The 21,549-nt window shown below is 29.4% G+C and overlaps 6 protein-coding genes and 1 long non-coding RNA gene across 9 annotated transcripts; 3 read left to right on the forward strand and 4 right to left on the reverse strand.

Annotated features, from left to right (window-relative positions):
* Positions 1-417: 417 nt before the first annotated feature.
* LOC134831014 (protein tumorous imaginal discs, mitochondrial-like) lies at positions 418-2,645 on the reverse strand. Of its 2 annotated transcripts, XM_063844646.1 has the most exons (4): positions 2,413-2,642; positions 1,232-2,337; positions 1,109-1,172; positions 418-719 (listed from the first exon to the last, which is right to left on the reverse strand). In XM_063844646.1, the coding sequence occupies exons 1-4, from the start codon at positions 2,582-2,584 to the stop codon at positions 505-507; spliced, it is 1,557 nt and encodes a 518-aa protein (XP_063700716.1). In that variant the 5' UTR covers positions 2,585-2,642; the 3' UTR covers positions 418-504. The 2 variants fall into 2 exon arrangements, with proteins under 2 accessions (XP_063700716.1, XP_063700715.1); XM_063844645.1 differs by lacking the exon at positions 418-719 and having other exon boundaries at positions 727-1,172; positions 2,413-2,645.
* A 553-nt stretch (positions 2,646-3,198) lies between these two features.
* LOC134831017 (uncharacterized) lies at positions 3,199-3,755 on the forward strand. The gene is made up of 3 exons (XR_010161986.1): positions 3,199-3,408; positions 3,555-3,609; positions 3,683-3,755. It is a non-coding gene; the product is annotated as an uncharacterized LOC134831017 (long non-coding RNA).
* Positions 3,756-3,892: 137 nt separating this feature from the next.
* On the reverse strand, positions 3,893-5,458 carry LOC134831015 (vacuolar fusion protein CCZ1 homolog). 2 transcript variants are annotated; one of them, XM_063844649.1, is made up of 3 exons: positions 5,260-5,458; positions 5,098-5,162; positions 3,893-5,027 (listed from the first exon to the last, which is right to left on the reverse strand). In XM_063844649.1, exons 1-3 carry the CDS (start codon positions 5,332-5,334, stop codon positions 3,941-3,943), a joined length of 1,227 nt encoding a protein of 408 aa, XP_063700719.1. In that variant the 5' UTR covers positions 5,335-5,458; the 3' UTR covers positions 3,893-3,940. The 2 variants fall into 2 exon arrangements, with proteins under 2 accessions (XP_063700719.1, XP_063700717.1); XM_063844647.1 differs by having other exon boundaries at positions 5,098-5,195; positions 5,260-5,457.
* A 63-nt stretch (positions 5,459-5,521) lies between these two features.
* LOC134828750 (uncharacterized) lies at positions 5,522-9,871 on the forward strand. Its single transcript, XM_063841737.1, has 8 exons — positions 5,522-5,620; positions 5,680-5,868; positions 5,935-6,791; positions 6,866-7,079; positions 7,982-8,042; positions 8,146-8,286; positions 8,364-8,754; positions 8,818-9,871. The coding sequence occupies exons 2-8, from the start codon at positions 5,682-5,684 to the stop codon at positions 9,772-9,774; spliced, it is 2,808 nt and encodes a 935-aa protein (XP_063697807.1). The 5' UTR covers positions 5,522-5,620; positions 5,680-5,681; the 3' UTR covers positions 9,775-9,871.
* Positions 7,176-7,989, reverse strand: LOC134831016 (trafficking protein particle complex subunit 4). Its single transcript, XM_063844650.1, has 2 exons — positions 7,753-7,989; positions 7,176-7,692 (listed from the first exon to the last, which is right to left on the reverse strand). The coding sequence occupies exons 1-2, from the start codon at positions 7,925-7,927 to the stop codon at positions 7,214-7,216; spliced, it is 654 nt and encodes a 217-aa protein (XP_063700720.1). The 5' UTR covers positions 7,928-7,989; the 3' UTR covers positions 7,176-7,213.
* A 1,266-nt stretch (positions 9,872-11,137) lies between the features above and the next one.
* On the forward strand, positions 11,138-13,221 carry LOC134831560 (protein ecdysoneless). Its single transcript, XM_063845315.1, has 2 exons — positions 11,138-12,079; positions 12,151-13,221. Exons 1-2 carry the CDS (start codon positions 11,174-11,176, stop codon positions 13,120-13,122), a joined length of 1,878 nt encoding a protein of 625 aa, XP_063701385.1. The 5' UTR covers positions 11,138-11,173; the 3' UTR covers positions 13,123-13,221.
* A 2,642-nt stretch (positions 13,222-15,863) lies between these two features.
* LOC134831619 (LIM homeobox transcription factor 1-beta-like) lies at positions 15,864-20,101 on the reverse strand. Its single transcript, XM_063845407.1, has 4 exons — positions 19,861-20,101; positions 17,799-17,997; positions 16,535-16,801; positions 15,864-16,464 (listed from the first exon to the last, which is right to left on the reverse strand). The coding sequence occupies exons 1-4, from the start codon at positions 20,075-20,077 to the stop codon at positions 15,879-15,881; spliced, it is 1,269 nt and encodes a 422-aa protein (XP_063701477.1). The 5' UTR covers positions 20,078-20,101; the 3' UTR covers positions 15,864-15,878.
* Positions 20,102-21,549: the final 1,448 nt, after the last annotated feature.

Raw genomic sequence — 21,549 nt, forward strand, 5'->3', positions numbered from 1 at the left:
ATTATGTTCGTAGCAACGAAACTTGAACAATTTTCAGTACAAATGAATGTACACTAAATTTGAGAGAGACCATAGAATAAAATAATTCATATTAATTTTTAATAAAAACTAAATGAATAAAGATATTCTTTTTATAAAGCTCCATTTTAAATAGGTATACAATATTTAAATAAGTATTAAATTGAAGATAGAAAAAACAATTATCTTTTTCGAATTATGCTAATTCAAATATATCTCGATTCTGTGAAAATGACATATGAAAATCCCCAGTGAAATTTTGATATAAAGCGACATAAGTAGAAACATTAAAAAAAAGGTTGAAAAAAATAAATAAATTATAATAAATAACGACGATATTTTTATGTTGTTGCTCGGAGAAAAGAACGGAAATACTTACATTATTTATCACAAACAATCAAAGATTCACAATCAAATATATTTAATAATTTTAAAACTATTTAACAAATATTTTGTTTTTACTTTAATATATTAGTTACTACTTTTTTAATTAGCTTGCCGTTCCATATTAGTATCTGTTGCTTTTGAAGATCCGTTTGTATTCATTTTTTGATCCGTTTCTTTCGCAGCAGTCTGTGTTGTGCTAGAAGTTTCTTTTTCATCAGTTGATTGATATTTTAATGGCAAAGGCTTTCGATCTACGAGAGCTTCTCGAACGCGTTCAGTTAGAATTTGAGGATCACCGTAGCTAATTTTCGATCCTATAGATATACGAAAATAATAAATTGTATGAATACAGTTCCTGTTTCAAACTAGACAGAAAATTTTTCTTAAAATTAGTTACTTGAAACAACTGAATATTTTAGAAACTCAATGCTCTAAGTTTATTGCATTGAAGATTTTTGTTGCTCTTTGATTCTAATTCTTTCAGCTACTGATTCCTTTTCAGATTCATAATAATTTGTTTGTATAATGTATAAAATTATGACAAAACTTATTAAAACCCCAATAAAATAAGATTCGCGCATCGTATTATTCCTTGACTGACCAGAACTGCCTGTAATATTATGATCAACAGTTTCTTCGTCCTGCTTATGGTTAGACCCATTCATTGACCAATCATTGTTTTCTGTGAATGACCGAGACTTACCATCTGTTTTTTGTGTTACACCTAATATTTGTCCAGGTGTATCCTCTTCAAGTTCTGCATATGCCTGAAATATGTAGTTGTTGCGTAGGATTTCTTAAAACTTTTAAAATCCTGACTTCTCACCTGTATTAAAGCTTTTTGCTTAGCTGACAATTTCTTCGGAACTTGAATTTTTAAGTGTACATAATGATTACCATTTCCATACGAGTTAACACGTTTTAGTCCTTTGTTTGTTAAACAAATGGTGGTATGAGAAGATGTACCAGGCATTACTTGAATTGTTTGATCTTCATAAACACCCTGTACTCGTATTGTACCTCCCAGAATAGCTTGTGATAATGAAACAATTGCGTCGGTGTGAATGTCTGCACCTTCCCGTCTAAAGTAATTGCTCTTTTCTACCCTAAATGTAATAAATATTTCTTTGCTTCCTACAGCCATTCTAACGGTTTGTCCATCTTCCACGCCAGCTGGTACTGGTACCGTGATTCGCCTACGCTGTACTCCTTGTCCTTTACCGTCACACTCTGTACATGGATATTTGATGTAAATACGTGTTCCTTGACAATACCTACAAGTACTACGCATCACAAATGGACCAGTCGATATAGTTTCCATTCCAGTACCATTACAATATTGACATTTTCCTGGTTTAGTTCCAGGTGCACAACGAGAGCCGCGACATAGGCCACAAGTATCTACAACATTGACATCTATATCTTTGTTCACACCTCTTGCTGCTTGAGAAAATGTTAGGCGCATTACAATTTCCTGAGCACCACCAAATCCAAACTGTGTTTCGGCAAAATCCTCAAATCCTCCTTTAAAAGCAGAGTCCCCAAATATTTTACGAAACAATTCTTCTGGGTCTATAGTTGATCGAAATTGCCAGTCTTGTGCGAAACCTTGTGGACCTTTTCCACCTTGATGTCGTCCTCCCATATTCATTTGTTCATGAGTTTGTCCAAATGTATCATACTCTCGTCGTTTTGTTTCATCACTAAGAACTTCATAAGCTTCTGATACTTCTTGAAATTTTTTACCAGCATTTGGATCTCCTTTATTTGTGTCAGGATGATACTTTTTTGCCAATTGGTAATACGATTTTTTTATATCTTTTGAAGATGCATTTTTAGGAACTCCCAGTATACTATAATAATCTTTTTTGATTTGGAGCAGGATTGGAGTTGTATGAATGTATTTTTTATGTAGAACCTTTTTCAACGTATCTGAAATTGTATAAAATATAAAGTGATGTAATAAATATAGAAGCATTGTTCCCGAGGACAGTATTAATAATCCACCTATTCCATTATCCTGTGTTTCTGATAAACTACTCGGTGATTTAAAAAGAGAAGAACGTTTTAATAACAAGCATACACTATAATTTCGGTTGAGTGTCGTCTGAAGGTACTTGGTTCCAAAGTACTTAAGATATTGATGAAATGATCTGCAAAATATCCCTCGTGCAGCCATTTGACTAAAATGTATTTAATAAAATATATGTATTTATGTATAGTGATCAAACAATGATGAACGTCAATCTTGACAATTCCTTATTACTATAGAAATACCAATAAATAAATATGTATAGGTAAATACAATTTATGAAAGTTGTTAAGTATAGGAACAGCTATTTATTTATTTGTCTTAATCGTGAAGTGAATTTTAATTGAATCGGAATTGTATTGAATACTGTTTGAAAGTTTGGTTTTAAGTAAAATGTCAGCCAAATATAATTCAAATGGTGCACAAATTCATCAAGATTGGGCAAATAGGTAAAAATTATTAATATTTATGAATGTTTAAAATGTTAAACTTTGATGGGGTCTTACCGCTTTTGAATTTGCAGAGAATACATTGAAGTAATAACAGCTTCGATCAAACGTATCACGGATTTTTTAAACTCATTTGGTAAATGAACAAAAAAAAAATATAAAAATATTTATTTATAAAATTGTATTTTCAGATATGTCATGTCGTTCTAGACTAGCCATGTTAAATGAAAAGCTAACTACTTTAGAGAGGCGAATTGATTATCTAGAAGCTTGTGTGAGTAAAGGAGATAATACTATGCAATAAGACAACATTATAGAAATTAATTCCTGCAAGTCAACAAAATGGCATTACATTTAAATTAAGATGTGTGTTTTATTTTATTCTTTATCATAAGTATATTAAAATATAATCAATTACATTATAATATCAGGAAAAAAAGGTTCTTGTCTACCAATTTATTTTTAGTAAATCGTATTTAGGTATATATTTTGGATTTGACATTTATTTATTTGCTTAAAAAGGTAAGAAATAAAAACAAATACTTACACAAATATATACTTACAAAAAAACTTAATCAAAATGCATATAAATAAATAAATAAAAATTGATTTATAATTTGATAAATCAGAAGATAGAAAATAATTTTAAAAAAATGTTGAATTTGCAGACCATAGAAAATTCAACAGGACACTTGGTTTTAAATGAAGACGGAGCTGTTTTGTGTGAGTCTTTTTATGAATTTTATTTAAATAAGAGTATTTTCATTCTTATGAAATAATAAACATAATTATTTAGCAAGTCATGGTGATCTGCAAAATGATGAAAAGACAGCAAGCTCCATTTATAATCTCATTTCCATAGTCAAAACCGTAGATCCTGAAATATTCGCCTACAATAGTTGCCAAAAAGTGAGCATATGCTTCGATGAATTCAGCTATACAATTTGTCAATCAAACAAAAAACTATTGATTGTTAAAAAGGGAAGTAATGAAAGTGCTAATAAAGTATCGATTATCTCAGAGTAAAACACTCAAAACTTTATTTAATACATATTTAAAAGAAAAAAATGTTACGAATGTGATTTTTCATTAAGTGGGTTGCTTCTTCTGTGATCTCAATTAATGTACTAGTGGATTTGCATGTTACTAGAAAGTAATGACGACAATTTGTGGTCTTTTGAATAATCCAAAAATCGTTGTGTGTCTTTACAACCAGTTCTACACTTGATTCTGACTCATATTCAAACATGTCCGCTAAAATATTTGTAATATCTAATGGAATTATCGTAGAGTCCTTCAAGAGATTTGAAAGAGAACTTTCGTGTTTATAAGTTAACTCATTCAAAAATATATGTTTGTAAATTGCATCCAACTTTTCTTGTGGAAACGATTTTTTTAAATTTTCTAAATCGATTTCTATTTTAATTACTTGAGCATCCATAAATGTACATAAATCTTTGAATAAATTTTCTCTACCATTTTTATTGCATTTGACGAAATGACAATTTATGCAATTTACTGTTTTGTAAATTAAAACAATATATCTTACTCCATCTATCCAAATAGTTGTGTTTTCCTTTTCTCTTTTTAAGAATCTTTCTCTTTTTAAATACTCATAGAAATTAAACAAAGTTTCTGATGATAAGCTACTCCACAATATTTTTTGACGAAATAAAAAAATAGAATAATCTATGTCCGAAAAAGTTGACTTTATCATGTTAGAAAATGCTTGATGTCTCAAAAAGTTCAATTTGTCTACAGCAAAGTAATTTACAGAATGAAAGATATTGAAAATTTCAGTACTTTTTGGGTAGTTATTAATTGAAAAAGTATTGAAAAACTTATCTAGAACAGCTGATAGATTCTCTTGTTGTGCTGTTAATGTATTACCTCGAAAGTTGCTCAATAATGTACCATGCAATAGTTTAAATGATGCATAAATTTGTTGAATCATGTGATAATAAACATATATATGTGCATCATCATTTCGGTAGTCAATCTGCTCTTGATTTAATTTGAGTTTTACGTTGTATGGAACATATAACGTAAAGATCATCCAAAACTCTGTCTCAGGTTGAAAATATATTTGAACAGTTTTTTGTGTAATGACATTCTTTACGTCAGAATTCGATGTAAATGCACTAAAATAAAGTAAAAAATGTAAGCATGCTTTGCAAGTAACTGAAATATACGTGTAATCCATTCTTTCACCTTGTAAATTTGATGATTGCTTCGCAAAGCCCAACATTTTTAATTTTTTTATCTAACTCTTCGTTCTTGGGATAATAGAATAAAATTTTATTTGCTTCCTTTATTTATCATGGAAAATATATTTAATGATTCAAAGCTTTATAAGTAAACATAAAAACATACTTCGCCTTCTTTTGATCCTAAACGTGAGTTGAACACAATCAAGTTTTTAACAGTAACATCAGTTCTCGAAGACATTTTTTTATTTAATATCTTAAATAATTGTCTTAAGAAAATAATTATTTAAAGAGATAAATAAATATTAGGCAAATAAAAAAAAATGTTTCACATCCTAATTGACAAATAATTGTTGGTAAAAAGTAAATATTTATTTAATACGTTTAAGGCGACTGAAAAAGATAAAACATATTTAAATACTTCTTAGGTTCGTTCGATATGTAACGCTTAAATTTTGACATTTATATTGTTTTTGGACGCCAATTGATTTTTGGAGGATACAAACACTATTTAAATTTAAGACTAAGTATAACTCAACCTAAAACATGCACCTTTTTTCGTATTAAGTGTATAATTTTCTATTAGATATGAGTTCAAGCGGTATGTTATATGGAGGAGATGAAATAGGAGCGTTGGTTTTTGATCCTGGACACCAATCCTTCCGTGTTGGTTATGCACAAGAGGATACGCCAAAGGCTGAAATACCTTCGGTTGTGGCGCTTTATCCAGAAGAAAAATCATCGAATAATGTAGATAATAATAGTGTAGCCAATTGTAAGTGTCTATTAATTTAAATAAATGTTTGATAAATAATTATTCGGATAATCGAAAAATTTTTAGCGTACAAATACTTGGTCGATACTACGTTCATCAATGTACCTCGGTCTAATACTGAAATACAGCATTACATGAAAGACGGCATGATCGAGAATTGGGACCTATTTGAGCAGACTTTAAACTATACGTATGAAAAAGTTATTCAGTCTGACTCTGAATACCATCCAGTCCTTTTTTCTGAGGCCGCATGGAATGTGAGGAATAATAGAGAAAAGTTGATAGAACTTATGTTCGAAAAATACAATGTTCCAGCATTTTTCTTGGTCAAAAATGCAGTTTTAGCGGCTTTTGCAAATGGGCGTGCGACTGCCCTAGTTGTAGACAGTGGAGCGACACACACATCTGCGATTCCTGTACACGAAGGATATGTTCTCACTCATGCTGTGGTCAAGTGCCCATTAGGAGGAGATTATCTGTCTATGCAGTGTCAAAAATATTTAGAAGCTCAAGGAATCGAATTAATACCAGGATATAAAATTGCATCAAAAGATGTTGTCAAAGATAGAGATCCTCCGAGATACACTCTGAAAACTAATATTCCTGAAAGATTAACAAGTAGCTGGCAGCAATACATGATGAAGTGTATGTTACAAGATTTTCAGATGTCAACCGTTCAGGTACTTGAAACACCGTACGATGAAAAGACGGCAGCTCAAATACCGGCCGTGCATTATGAGTTTCCAACTGGATACCATCAAGACTTTGGACCAGAACGGTACAAGCTTGCAGAAAATTTATTCGATCATGCAATGTTAGGAGCGGGGCAGTTGGCATCGACCAGTGTTTCAATGTGTGACGCTGATGTTCGTCTCTCACTCTATGGGTCTATTGTTGTAACAGGTGGAAATACACTTTTACAGGTTGAACAATTTTTCCATAAAAAACAAAAAAAAAAAAATGAAATGATCAAAATAATGAATATTTTACATTTTAGGGATTTCCTGAACGTCTTAATCGTGATTTACAACATCGTGCACCCTCCAATACTCGTTTGAAGATGATATCTGCAAACAATAGCGCCGAACGCCGTTTTGGTTCTTGGATTGGAGGTTCGATTCTTGCTAGTATTGGAACTTTTCAACAGATGTGGATCTCAGCACAAGAGTATGAAGAAGGTGGAAAATCTCAAGTCGAGAGAAAATGCCCATAAAACTTTATATATATTTTTTTTTATTTAGAATATGTGTTTTGAATATAATAATAAATTACAGTGAATAAAAACAAAAGATGACGTTGTTATTTCATTTGTAAATTCAATTGAATTGAATAGGTGAATTTCTCATTATATATTTACAATACCTGTTTTTTCCACTTGATCCAGAATTTCTTTTAAATTTTTTTCAAACAATTCACATCGAATTGGCATTTCCAAAGCGTAAAATGGATTTTTTAGTACATAATCGGAATACAACTCATAAATTTTTCTGAGCAATAAATCTATTCCAATTTGAAATGTTTTTGTCACTATAATAAATTTAACTCCTGTTAAGGTTTGAAAACAGTTCATTTTGAAAGTATCTGCCTCAAGTAATTCAATTCCAGAACTCTTAGGTTCCGGTGAAAGCTGAGAAGCGATTGCAAATAGTGGATAAAACATGGAAGCTAGGTATATGCGTTCATTTGTAGTCATCTTTGGTCTACTAAATTTGAGAGTTACTGGAAAGTTTTCTTCGTTGTTTAAAAAGTCCTTTATTGAGCGTCCATCCTCTAGCAATGTACCATTAGTGGGTACATTATTGACTGCTGTCAAAACATTTCCAACTAGAGAGAAAAAATATGTTATTGACATTAAATTGTAATAAATAATTTTATCTTAATAACCATTTATTCCTTCCCGCTGGCCAAATGATACAGATACTTTTTTATTATCCTCATAGTCGAGTTTAATGTCTAAAGGAAAACTGAATTGTTTTTCCGATTCTACTTTTGCTACATGGTGATCTATATTGAAAATTAAACCTCCTGATTTGCTCACTATATATACACCATATATCATTTTTATAAACTTAAAAAAAATGCAATGTAAATTTTCCGTTTTCCTATTTTTCAGCTTACGAATCCGATCCTCCGGTTTTCGATTCCGAACACCGATTTTTAATGAGTGCGACATTGTATGTGCATTAAAGTGTGTGTTTTGTGCTATCTAGAAAACAAACACTAGTAATAAAGGGATAGCCCAACTTTACTACGCCTATGGATCAACGGTTTTTAATAAAATCATAGTTTTTTTTTTGTCCTAATAAAAAGTCTTAATAGTTTTTTTTTAATATTTGAATACTGCGAAATGGAAGATAAAGACGTAGTTTGGGGCAAACCTGATTTAAACGAGATTCGCAAATATTATGCTACAGCAAGGTAAAATTTTATTTAAATTAAAACTTAAGTGCCTAATCATAATAAAGAAGAAATTTATTATAATAATATTTGCATAGTACTCAGGTGGATCCACGTTCGGTTTTTGTTCAAGAAACGTTAGATTCTTCAATAGAACTAGATGAATCTTTTAAAATAATTCTTGAAAAACGGTGCCGCAAGCCACTTGTTTCAGGTGAGACTATTAAACAGTGTGCAGCAATTGTAGAAAATACTGCGTATAAAAATAATACAGATGAAAATGAATGTGCATGGATGAATTGTGGGGACGATACTTTCTTGAAAATAGAAAAACTTTGTGAAAAAACCATTTTGGAAGATTCAATTGATGAAGGACGAAAAGCACTTACTGACATAACCCAACTTAATGACATAGAGGCGCCTTCGTTTTTGTTTGAACAAACAACATTAAATACTACCCATTTTCCAAAACATTCGCCTATAAACTTGGTATGTAACACTAAATAATTTAACATAAAGTCATATACATATACTACTTATTCATTTCATTAGGTCAATCTCGAAAGACCAAGCACAATTTTAGAGGAATCAACGTTCTACGATTCTACTAAAGACGAATTAGAAAGTACATCAATAAACATATCGGAGGAAAAATGCACATCGTTGGATGCAAGTGAGAGCTTTAAAACAGCTCAAAATCAGACATTTACAAACGTATCACATTTGAAAGAAGTAATGTACAGTGGTACAAAAGAAAATGATAAAATTAACATAACAGACAAAACTATTGATTTACCGAATTCTAGTAAATCAACATCTACTGATAACACATCAATAAACGATAACATCGAATGTTTGGATTTTAATGATACCCTTGAGGAAATGGATTTCATTATGAAGCATGGTATGAAGTTTATAGAGAAACGACAAGCTATCTCCAAGACAGAAAGTTTTCAAGACATACAACCAAGAGTAAAACCAATAAGTTTTTTCGCAACGTTAGAATGTCAGTCTAAGAAAGTTGAGACAAACTCCCAGTTCAAAAAGCCCATGGTTAAACACAATACAAAAAAGTTTGATCACATTGCAAGTCCTATTCATGCATATATAAGAGATGCTCCACAATACCCTCTTGTGACGAAACAAAAAGGTAGATCTGGTTTAATAGAGCAACTACATGATCCAACACGTCGTGATACTGTTTATCACAACAAAGACTTATTTTCAAAAAATATATCTTACGAGCCTCCAATCCCATCGAAAGGAGTAATTTCTGCTGCAAAAGCACAGTTTTTTGATGCTCGAACCCCAGTAAAAATGCCCGGAGGCGAAAAAATACTTAAACTGATTCGGCCTACTCCGACCGTTATCAAACATCAAGGGCGTTATAAGTCATATACAAACGTTCAAATTAATGCGAATAACACAATAGACGACAGCTCGCAAAATTTATCAATGGCTTCAGCTGATGTATCTATTAAGGTATTAAAAAATGTCAATCGATTGTAAACAAGCTATTCTTGAGAAAAAAGTTGTTAAGTCTAATTTTTTATAAATAAGTAATTTTAAAAGCTAAAGTGTCTATGCAATTCATAATAAAAAATAAAATAAATAAAAATAATGTGTTTCATTTTGCATTTAGAGGACTTTTTTAGAATTAGGCCACTCCAAATTTTTTCTATGTCCCATGTCCCAAAGCCGAAAATCCAATGGGGCAAAAAAAAAAAGTTAAAAATTCATCAAAATTGACCGTTTTTTGGCTTTTTCCATAATTTTTCAAGAAATTTTCAATTTTTTTTTTTAAATAATTTCGATTTTCAAGAATTTTTGTATTGAAAAACGAAATTTGACATAAAAAATTCATGTTCTCAAAAATATTTAAAAAAAAAATATTTTTCAAAATTTTTGACAGTTTTTTTATGAAATTTTTTTGTTTAAGTTTTTAAATTGAAATACTTTAAGATTAATTTTAAATTACCAAATATCAATGTGAATTATAATATTCATAAAGGCCCAAAAATTTTTTAAATTTTGTCATTTTGTATGAAAAAGTTGAAATATTTACTTGAAAAAAATGTTTTGGGACAAAAACATCGGAAAAAATTTGGAACGGCCTTATTGTAAATAAATAATATAATAATTTAAATGTGATTTTTTACCATTTTATTTTATTTTTTTTTTATTTTTAATTTTTTTTTATATTGATTTTGCCCTACAAAATCTGTTGTGACCTTATACTCGCGAACATAGCGTCTCCGTGGCAGTTTCAGACAGTCACTCAAAATGGCTAGGACATATAAAACACGAAACAATCAATTTTTTTTTTATATTTTTGAGAAGTTTAGTCAAATACCTTACTTTTACCCATATGAACTTTTTTTGTCCATCAAACGGACTTCAAGCTAAAAAATTGTAATTTTTCATAAATTTTGTATGGAAAATGGAAATGTGCCCCATTTCGGATTTGAGTACATTTGGTCCGTGGAGTCTTTATGGTTCAATTTAATTTAAAATCTCTACATGGAATAAGTAGACAAGGGTCCATGCTTATGATTTCCATTCACAATTATTTTTTCTTTGAAGCTTTGAAGAAAAAAATCGAAAATTTACAAAACACATTTTCCTAATTTTCTCAAAATTTAAAAAAACAATTCAAAATTTGTTTTTGGGAGCTCTGTTGGCCTTAAAATGCCGTCATTTTGACATTTTTGATTTTCAATCCAGAACATGGAAAAAATTGCTGTTTGAACAAAGCCCCGTGTCTGAAATTACCCTATCTTCCCTATTTATTTCTTTAACAAAAGTATTTAATAAAACAATCGCAAATATATATATATTAAGTAAATAGGTATTTAATTGTCAATTGTCAATAATTTAATAAACAATATTTATATAAATACAAGTTAAAATGGAAACGCTGCGACGATTAGAACGCGAAGATGATTTTGTGGAGTATTATTTATATCCCGATCTCTCTGGCAATGCAAAGAACATCGAAGATATACTCGATCAAATCAATATAAAAATACATGAGTACACAAAAGAATATATATGGCACAAAGATTATTTTAGTTTAACAGCATATAAAACAAATGAAGATAATGTACTTGGAAATATTTTCCATGGAGTGAAGAAAACAAATATGCCTTTTCTTCATGGAATAACTCATTTTGGTGAAAATATACAAGACGAATGGTTTGTTGTTTCGATAATGCTGGAACTAACTCGTTGTTTTGATAATTTGGTTGGGAAAGTATCTGATAGTGATGGTGAATTTATATTAATTGAATGTGCTGATCGCTTGCCAAAATGGATTGATTCGAAATTTGAGGGAAAAGTATTTCTTTTCAATGGTCATATTCGTATAGTAGTGGGTGATAATGATTCAGCCAACACAGACTCCTTAGATGAACTGATTTACAAAGTTCGAAACAACAGCAACATTTTTTGCATACCAAATTTAGCATTCGAATGTATTCAACGTAGAATCAGTCAGTTTCCAGATAATGTTCGAAGCAATCAACATATTGCTACTGTTTTTGTTCCTTCACAAGTAGCTTATATCCTCAAAGAATGTCCTGAATTTATATCGTATGCCACCCTTGCGTTTTGTAACCGTAGTCCAGAAGATGAAAAATGTTTGTGTGCAATGCGACATTTTCCACCAGAAAATCGAGTTTACATCAATGTTAAATTTACCAAATGCTTATATGCCATGCTAATGTGTAATGATTACAGAGGCGATGAAAGAACAGGTTGGAATCTACCAGTTAATCATAATTTGGAATACAAAGCACATGATCTTGGAATGAAAGTGAGTATTTAAATAATAATTTATATTTGAATATTTATAATCAAAAATTTAAATTTTAAATATCAAATTAGTTGGCGTGCGGATTTGAAATATTAGCATCGATGAATAAAAGCAAAAACGATTTAGACATACATAACAATTGGAATACTTTTATGGAGAAATTAAAAGAACAAAAATACTTTGGAAATGAAATGGAGAATACAAAGGATTATTTACTTTTGTTGGAGAAAGCTCAAACGTTTTACAAACAATCTTGTTATACTATCAAAACAAACATGGTTACTCGGCGAATTTCAGAACTATTGAAAAATATTGATTTTGATAAAAACGAATTTAGTGCATCAATGAAAATGCTACCAAAGGAAGATGATGATAATTGGCTAACTATTGATTCTAAAGACTTGGACGATATGTTAAAGAAATGTTTTGATCTTGAAAGTAATGAAGGATATTCTAAAAGTACAAAATCTTTACCTTATATGATAAGTGACTTCCTTGAGCATAAAAATGACTACAAAGGTGTTGATATAAAGCTACCATCATCACAAAAACAATTTGTTAATAATCATAATAAGATTATACAAGGCCAAGAAAACATAGATTTTCATCCTAATGAGTTTAAAAATGCAATGCAAAATCTTTTAGATATTGTTATTCCTGAAGATGATTGGGATTCCAATTCTGATATGGATGATTATGATACCGATGAAGAATTGGAAAAAAGTTTTAATAAAATGGATTCAGGTATCAATAAATCAGATTTTGAATATTATTTCAAAGAAATGGACAAAGAACTTGCTGAAACAACAATTGGTGCAAGCTTTGATAAAGTGAAGGACGACAAGGATGATTTTGATGATATTGAAAATTTTCAGCCAGTCGATATTAACACAAATACAGTTAAAAATATGGTAGAAAGTTACAAGGCTCAGATGGGAAATTCAGGTCCTGCTTCAACTTTGTTAAATACATTAGGCGTTGATTTTTCTGAAATTGAAGATCTGAAAGACAATAAAATAACTTTCAAAAATACTACTGTTTAAGGAAAATTTTGCACCGCATATACTATATTTAATTAATCATTGTACTTTTTTTTATATTTTAAAAGCAAAAGCAAATATATCATAAATATATATCAACAAGCATATTTGTACCTACCATTTAAAATGATTTATCCTTTCCATTTTCATATGTTATAAAAAAAAACATTTTGTAATACTTCATCGAAAAAATATAATAAAACTGACTAAAATGCGACAATTTTGAGCAACAAATATAAAAAAGACAGATTTTAATATGTTTTAATATCGAAATACTAATTTTTGATTCGCTATATTCGATAAATATTTTTGAATATTTTGTGTTTAATTGTAGTATATGTTTGATATACTACTTTGTTTTTGGCGCACGAAAAGGGCCCATTTTGTGAAACGCCGGCCTTAAAACATCGAAAAATTTTCAGAATCAAACGCGGTAATCAAACGACAGTAAACTTTCAAAAGAATTTGAATTCAGGCATAGAAATTCCTGGCTTGAACAAAAAAATCTGGAGCCCAGGCTAAAGTTGGGAAAAATGGCGAAAAAATGACATTTTTTAAGCAAAAAAGTATGAATAGCCGAGAAATTTTTGAAAAAAATTTTTTTTTAATTTAAAAAATCAAAAATTGCTTTTTTTCCCCAAAATTGCGCCTTTTTCATTTAGACGCCTGCGGCGGTTTGCCGCACTTGCCGCACCCTTGTTACGCCTAATTGAACTAAACATCGACTCGGAACACAAAAGGACTTACATATGTAACAAACATATAATACAATTCGAATTTGCTTTGCTAATTCAAGGTACTTTTTTAACGTTTTTAGACCTAGAACGTTGATTCTTCACATTCATAAATTTTAATTTAGACCGCTCCAAATGAAAATCAATAATAAAGTTCGATGCCCCATTTTAAAAGTCGAAAATCCAATGGGGCAAAATAAAAAAAAAGTTAAAAATTTAAGCAAAAATTACCGGTTTTCGGTATATTTTCATAATTTTTCAAGAAAATTTCCAAAAAATATTTTTCATAAAATTATTAAATTTTTTTTTCAAAATTTTTTGATAGTTATTTTTTATGATCTTTTTTTCTTTAATTTTTAATATGAAATATTCTGAAATCTATTTAAAATAAGCAAATTTCAAAGTAAATAGTAAAAAAACATCATAAATATTATTTAACGCTCTAAAATTTTATCATTTGGCATGGAAATAGAATTTCAAAACGTTTTTTTTTTTATTTTGCTTCCTCTTCCATTTTATTTCAAAAAGTTTTGGACTTTATTTTTGATTTTCATTTGGAGCGGCCTTATATTATTTTCAAGTTTGAACTCAATAGTGGAGAAAAATCAAGCAAAGTCTTCGAAAAAAAGTTTTTTGAAAAAAGTTTATTTTGGTCACGTGACTTAAAAAAATGTTTCATCTAAATATGAATAGCAAACGTCTTATTAAAGCAAATTTCTTGTGATTTTTGTATAATTTTATCGTAAACAGTAAATTTTCATAACTTTTCAATCAAAATATCCCAGAAAATGTCAATAATATTTCCTTTTGTAGTATATGTTCCATATACTACTTTGTTTTTACCGCACAAAAAGGGCCCATTTTGTGAAACGCCGGCCTAAAAACATCGAAAAATTGTCAGAATCAAAGGCGGTAAGGTGCTAAACGATAGTAAACATTCCAAAGAATTCAAATTGAGGCAAAGAATCTCCCGACTTGAACAAAAGAATCTGGGGCCCAGGCCTCAAAGTTGGGGAAAATGACAAAAAAATGACTTTTTTTGGCCAAAATCTTTTTTTGGCCCCCTGACAAAATCGGAGGGGGGCGACAAAAAATGGATATATTGAATTTATTCGCCTTAAATCATAGTTGAGGTCCTCACAATGAATGTTGAAACTTTTGGAATTGGAATTTGAATTGAAATTGTTGGAATTTTTCGATTTTTTTGGCAAAAATTTTGTTGAAACGATTGAAATTGTTGAAAAGACAATTTTTTGGAATTTTGACAGAAGCTGTCAAACGAATATTGTTTAAATTTTCAGGTATTTTTATTTGAACCATTGTTTAACCAGAAGTGCCAATTGAACCATTTATGATGATAACACCGCATTACACTAACAATTGAAGTTGCTTGTACAGTCTTAAAGTTAAATTTTTCTTAAAGATTGGAAAAAACTACTGGACAAAAGTTCTACATTCATCTCTGTACGTGTCCGCTGAGCTGAGATATTGAGGTCTGAAGTTTGTATGAAAATGGGTAAATTTTGGTACCCTTCAGTTTTTTCTAAATATTTTCAGTTTTACGCAATGCTTATTAACTTATGAAAATTTTACGTTAAATATCATAAAAAATTTGAATTTTTTGAAAAATTTACACAAAAAAATATTTAAAAGCCTGAAAAGCCTAACACTAAAAGCCCTACAAAAGCTTTTATCATGTTGCTTGTTTCATTACCTTTCCAACATTATTTAAGTCGCACACTAATTGGAATTTCTAACAATTCCAATTTAAGTAAATTTCAAAGCTTCATTAGCCCAACTTAGGCCCGATTTCCACTTAAGCCACCACTGCATATCTAACTCATTCATTCATTAAAAATTAACAGTTTGTTTTTAATTTTATGTAATTATAAGTAAAAATTAATATTTTTCATTTTGTGTTTAAAAGTTATAGTTTCTATTTAATTTATTAATATATTTTTTTTATGTAAATGTGAAAAACAATTATATTCAATACAATTTTACCTATGTTTTAATACTGTTAATTTACTGTTCAATGCCACTAAAGTAGGAGTTTTGCATAAGATAAAGTTTGTCAATATGTGTTACAGATCCACTAATGTTTCCAAATTGGTTGTTGTTATTTTCACATGTGATGCTGTGCTGCGATGAAAAACTTATATTTTGTAATGTATCTGACGTTGTTTCATCTAATTGGTCAAAGTTGCTTCCATCAAAGTCCGAAATGTCTGAACTACCTATACTATCGTTGGAGTTTTCATTAAAGTCTGGAGAAAACGGAACATTTGGGTTTAATGGTTGACTGCTAGAGCTAAATGAGTTTTCCATTAAATAATGTCCGTGTTCACTACTTGGAGATTCTACTTTAACTGATTTATTTTCTTTATTAGTATCTCCTTTTTTATCTCCATCATTTTTTGCTTTTCGTTGAATTTTTTTCATTTTGGCTCGTTGATTTTGAAACCAAACCTGAACTACTCGAACGGACAATCCAGTATCTTTTGCTAATGCCTCTCTTATTTTTCTACATGGTTTTGGAGATACTTCAAATGAAGCTTTAAATTGCCGTCGTTGAGCAGAAGTTAAAATAGTTCTCGGACGTTTAGGACCTCTATCCAAATATTTAAGAAGTTAGTAAATATTGGCATGTCTGAAATGCGAATGCAATTTTAAAATATTACCGTCGCCCATCTGTTGGTCGTAGTCTTTCATCTATTAATAAATCTTCGTCTCCATATTGGTGTGCTAAATACATTTCTTTTTCTAAGTCCACTTGGCACACTGGTTGAGTACCGCGAATACAAAACTGCTCTCCTTTTTGTAAAGGTTGATTACATGTGCAACAAACAAAACATTCTAAGTGATAAACATGAGGTTGAACTCGCATAACAAATTCATTGGAGCTGATTTGATTTCCACATCTCGAACAATTATTTTTAACGAATAATCTACAAGTAAATAAAATATTTTTCTTCAAAATAATTAAATTCAAATTTACCATTAAATTTAATTTTTTCACTTTATGTCCTCCCCTCCGATTTTGTCGAAAAAATTCAGGAATAAAAATAAAAATATTTAGAAAAAAAAAGAAAACTTTGACAGTTTTTGGTACTTTTTGATTAAAAAACGATAAAAAATAGCTAATTTTGATTTCGATTGATTTCCAACAACTTTTGGTCTACCCCATACATCTAAATTATTATTAATAAATCATTAGGTACATTCAAGATTGCTCATCGATGTACATCAATGATTTTTTTCCATCGAAAAACATCATAAATCGGTAAAATCATAAAAGTCAAAAACATTCATCAAAAATTCAATTATGATGGAAAAAATATATCAGAAAAAAAAAATCATGATGGAAGCTATAAATGATCTTGAATGAACCCATTATGTTAAAAATTGAGAGACTCGATTGAAAATGCCACCAATTCTTATAATTTTTGGTTTTTCAGAAAAAGTTAAGGGGATTTTTTTTGGAATTTTATTGCCTTATTTTATAAGCCCCATGTTAAGTAAATTAGCAAAACGAATGACATTTTTGGCCGATTCCCTCAAATTTTCATACACAGAAAAAATCAATACATATATTTAACAGACATGGAAAAAGTTTATTAATTCCCGGGAACCAAACTCATTTCCCAAAATTATATTTACCCCAAGATATTGAAAAAAATCATAAATTAAGTCAATTTTACAAAATTTTTAAGTAATTCTACAAATTTTAATTTTTAAATTATAAAATTTAAAAACCCCATTTTACTCTTAAAAATTCAATATTTCTTTATGATTTTTGTAAATTTCCCGAAAACGAGGTTCCCGCACTTTTTCCAGGACCGTATTTAAACAGACAAAAAAAAATACGAAATCAAAATTGAAACATTGGACAAAAGGTTAAAGTGTCCTAATATATGTATATATAAATTTTGTAACTGACCTTACCTATAATAATCTTCTTTGCAAAATAGTTTAGAATTTCTTGAATAACAAGAGTTGATCAAAGTAATATTACATATTGAACATACTAAGCATGATTCATGCCAGTTTGTATCAACAACTCTCATAAAAAACCGATCCTCAATCTTTAATCCACAACCTTCACAAAGTTCATATGTTTTTTCCCGCTTAATATGACCAACATCTGAAATCAATTTAGTTTGTTAAGTTAAATTTTAGAAGTATAATCAATTATTTTTTTGTATTTTTGTACCGAAAACTGAATCCTAGCATGGATTTTCTCCTCAAAAAATATTTTTCATAAAATTTACTGAAATTATTTTTCAAAAAATATTGAGTTTAATTTTTTTTTAATGTTAACTAAGGCCGCTCCAAATGAAACTCAATAGTTTTGTCCGGTGCCCTATTTTAAATTCCAAAAACGCATGGGGTAAAAAAAAATAAAAAAGTTAAAAATTTCATCAAATATTACCATTTTTTGGTCTTATTTTAATATAACAATAAAATATTTTGAAAAAAAAAATAATAATTTTTTTTTTTAATTTTTCAAAAAATTTGTATTTAAAAGTGTATTTTAGCATAGATTTTCTTCTCTAAAACTATTTTGCATAAAAATTGCTATAATTTTTTTTTTAAATTTTGAATTTTTTTTTATTCTTTCTTATTTTTTCAATTTAACATTTTAAACATTATTTTTTCAATTTAATTTTTATGATATTAATTTTAATTCAATTTTTCAGTTTTAAATAATAAAATATCAATGCAAAAAAAAACTTAAAACAACAAAAATATTAATTAGTGGTCAAGAATCGTCAAATTTTGCAATCTTGTATGAAATAGGTATTTATATTTTTGTTTTTAATATTTTGTCCCTTATCATTTTATTTTTAAACATTTTGGACAACTCTATTGAGTTTCATTTGGATTTTTAAGCTTACAAAAGTAGACAAATAAAATTTTCTATTATAATATTTAAGGTAAGTTTTGGAGAAAATTTGTCAAAAAATTAATGAATCACACAATACTAAAAAAGAGTTCTAATTTACTTATCGGCATTTTGTATAGTTATGTGCGATTTATCCTTCTCTTTGTAATTTTTTGCGATCTGGTATATTGAAATAAAACCCACATGAAAATTACTCAATGTATCTTAAAATACTAGTCTTTACGACTAAGTATTTTCTCATTTGTAACTCATTTTTGTCGAAAAATGCAGTTGTGCCATTAATCTTTTCAGCTCTTTGAATGCAAATTAACTTTGTCTTTTTCATTCGAGTCATTAAAACCTTTTTTACTGCATTTCAATTTTTAGAAAAAAATGCGGTATTGTTCTCTTGATGTCATCTGTCCGTCTGTCTGGTCTGCCACTAACATTTTACATGAATTAGCAGGTTCGGCAGATTCTTATTAAATGTCAAATGTGACAGCATATTCAAAAAAATATTCGTTGGAAATTCAAATAGATTAGATTCCGTGAGAGCGATAAAAAAACTCGGAAAATGTTCAGGGAAGTCTCGTGAGGAAAGTGAAAATTGGTGAAAATCTTCTGAAAAATTCAAGGAAAATCGGAAAAACTTGAAATATTTTCAAATGTTTAGGGGAGTCCCGCGAGGAACGTGAAAAGTGATGAAATTCTTCGGGAAAATTCGTAGAATTCATGGAAAATCGGAAAAACTTCAAAGTTTTAAAATGTTCAGGGGAGCCTTGTGAGTAACATGAAAAGTGAAAATTAATGAAAATCTTCGAGAAAACCCGTAAAATCCATGAAAAATCATGGAATTAAAAACATTAAAATGCGGTCAAGTCATTCGTTTTATAATCGTTTTATCTATTAATTTTAAAATATTCATAAAAACATGATTATAATCTATACATTATCAAATCAGGTAATGAAAGATTTTTAACTTTTCGTGATACTTGATAAACTTTATATTATATTGTTAAAAACAACAAGTAGTTTAAATTAATTTTGATGATGTAAGTTCTGGTCCCTGTCAGTTGATTTGGTATGTAGAGAAACAACATTATATAGAATTAATATTCATACCTGTTTGACCAATGCAATCACTTAATGAAGTCCGTTTTCCTTCATTTGGTGTGTCTTTATTTCGGGTCTCTTCTAAATTTTCTTTTCTTGTTTGACATAATATTTCATTGCAACCTTTATTTATTTTATTTACCATCATTGGAAGACTAGTGGCTTGAGTATCAATTTGAACTGGAATCAAGCCAGCGTTCCTCAGGTTAGGGTAAAAATCTAGCATAACTTTACTTTTTTTAAATTTGAGACAGTTGGTCTTATTATGTATGTATTATTTTTTTAATGACAAATTTTTACTTGATTTTTTTTACTCAGTAATAATGTACAAACTTTAAGAAATGTGTATAATCAACAAAAGAGAAATCAAAACTACTCCATGTTGCGTCAAAGATCACCAAGTTAATGATAATATATAGCTAAAACTACAGTAAAATACCTCTATAACCGACAAAAATATGTACGGCGCATGTCTTCAATCCAATGTTCGCTAATACGTAGGATTTTCTGTCTCTTTTAGACTCGAGGTTTGCTTATTTTGGCCACGCCTTTTCTATACATGAATTTATTTTACTATTTATATAAAGAAATAATTAAAAATTGGTCTTAGTAATAAAAGAGCTTTAAAAACAAATAGAGAATTTAAAACGGCTTATACTTAACGTATAAATATTGATTGACAATAAAATTATAGGTATTATATATGCGTTATTTGTATTTCAGTCATCTTAGCGATTGGAAAAATGTAGAGCGTGATAAAATAAATATTACAGCACAGTAAAAGTATACTCCAAAAAATAGCTATCATTACAGATACGGCTAGTTTTATTATTTAGGCCGCTCTAAATGTATTTCTATTTTTCGTCGAAAATCCAATATAAAAGTCGAAAACCCAATGGGGTCAAATAAAAAGTACCTTGAATTAGCAAAGCAAATTCGAATTGTAGTATATGTTTGTTACATAAGTCTTTTTGTGTTCCGAGTCGATGTTTAGTTCTTCACTAAGACGCAACAAGGGTGCAGCAAGTGCGGCAAACCGCCGCAGGCGCCAAAATAGAAAAGGCGCAATTTCGGGGAGAAAAAGCAATTTTTGTTTTTTTTTTAATTATTTTTTTAAACATTTCTGTTAATATTTTTACTCAATTTCAATTCATTTTTATGTTTCTTTAGAACGCAAAGTTGTTTTAATAGTAAATTCATTCATTTTCATAAAAAGCCTTTTGAAAACCACAGAAATTGGCGTTACAGTAATTGTAAATTTTATGAATCTTGTGTGAGGGGGGGGGGGTTCGCCTTAAGGGTCACTACGCCCCTAAAATTTAATTTTTTTTTTCAAAAATTTCTCGGCTATACTTTTTTGCCCAAAAAATGTTATTTTTTCGTCATCTTTCCAACTTTGAGGCCTGGGCTCTAGATTTTTTTTTTGTTCAAGCCGGTAAATTTTATGTCTGACGATTTGTCTAACAATTTTTCGACGTTTTCTCGATAGGGTATCACGAGATGGGCCTTTTTTGTGCACCAAAAACAAAGTAGTATATTGAACATATCCCATTTGTGACCACTTTAAGAAAACGTTGGAATTTTTGATGAAATTTGTTATAGTGAGAGCCTTTTAGACTACAAACAATACTGCATCAAAAAATTTTTGACAGCTGTGGTCTAACATAGAGAAACATGGTGTTGCGAAAACGCAACGTC

The sequence above is a fragment of the Culicoides brevitarsis genome, chromosome 2 (genome assembly GCF_036172545.1).
Source record: "Culicoides brevitarsis isolate CSIRO-B50_1 chromosome 2, AGI_CSIRO_Cbre_v1, whole genome shotgun sequence".
Lineage (NCBI taxonomy): Eukaryota > Metazoa > Arthropoda > Insecta > Diptera > Ceratopogonidae > Culicoides > Culicoides brevitarsis.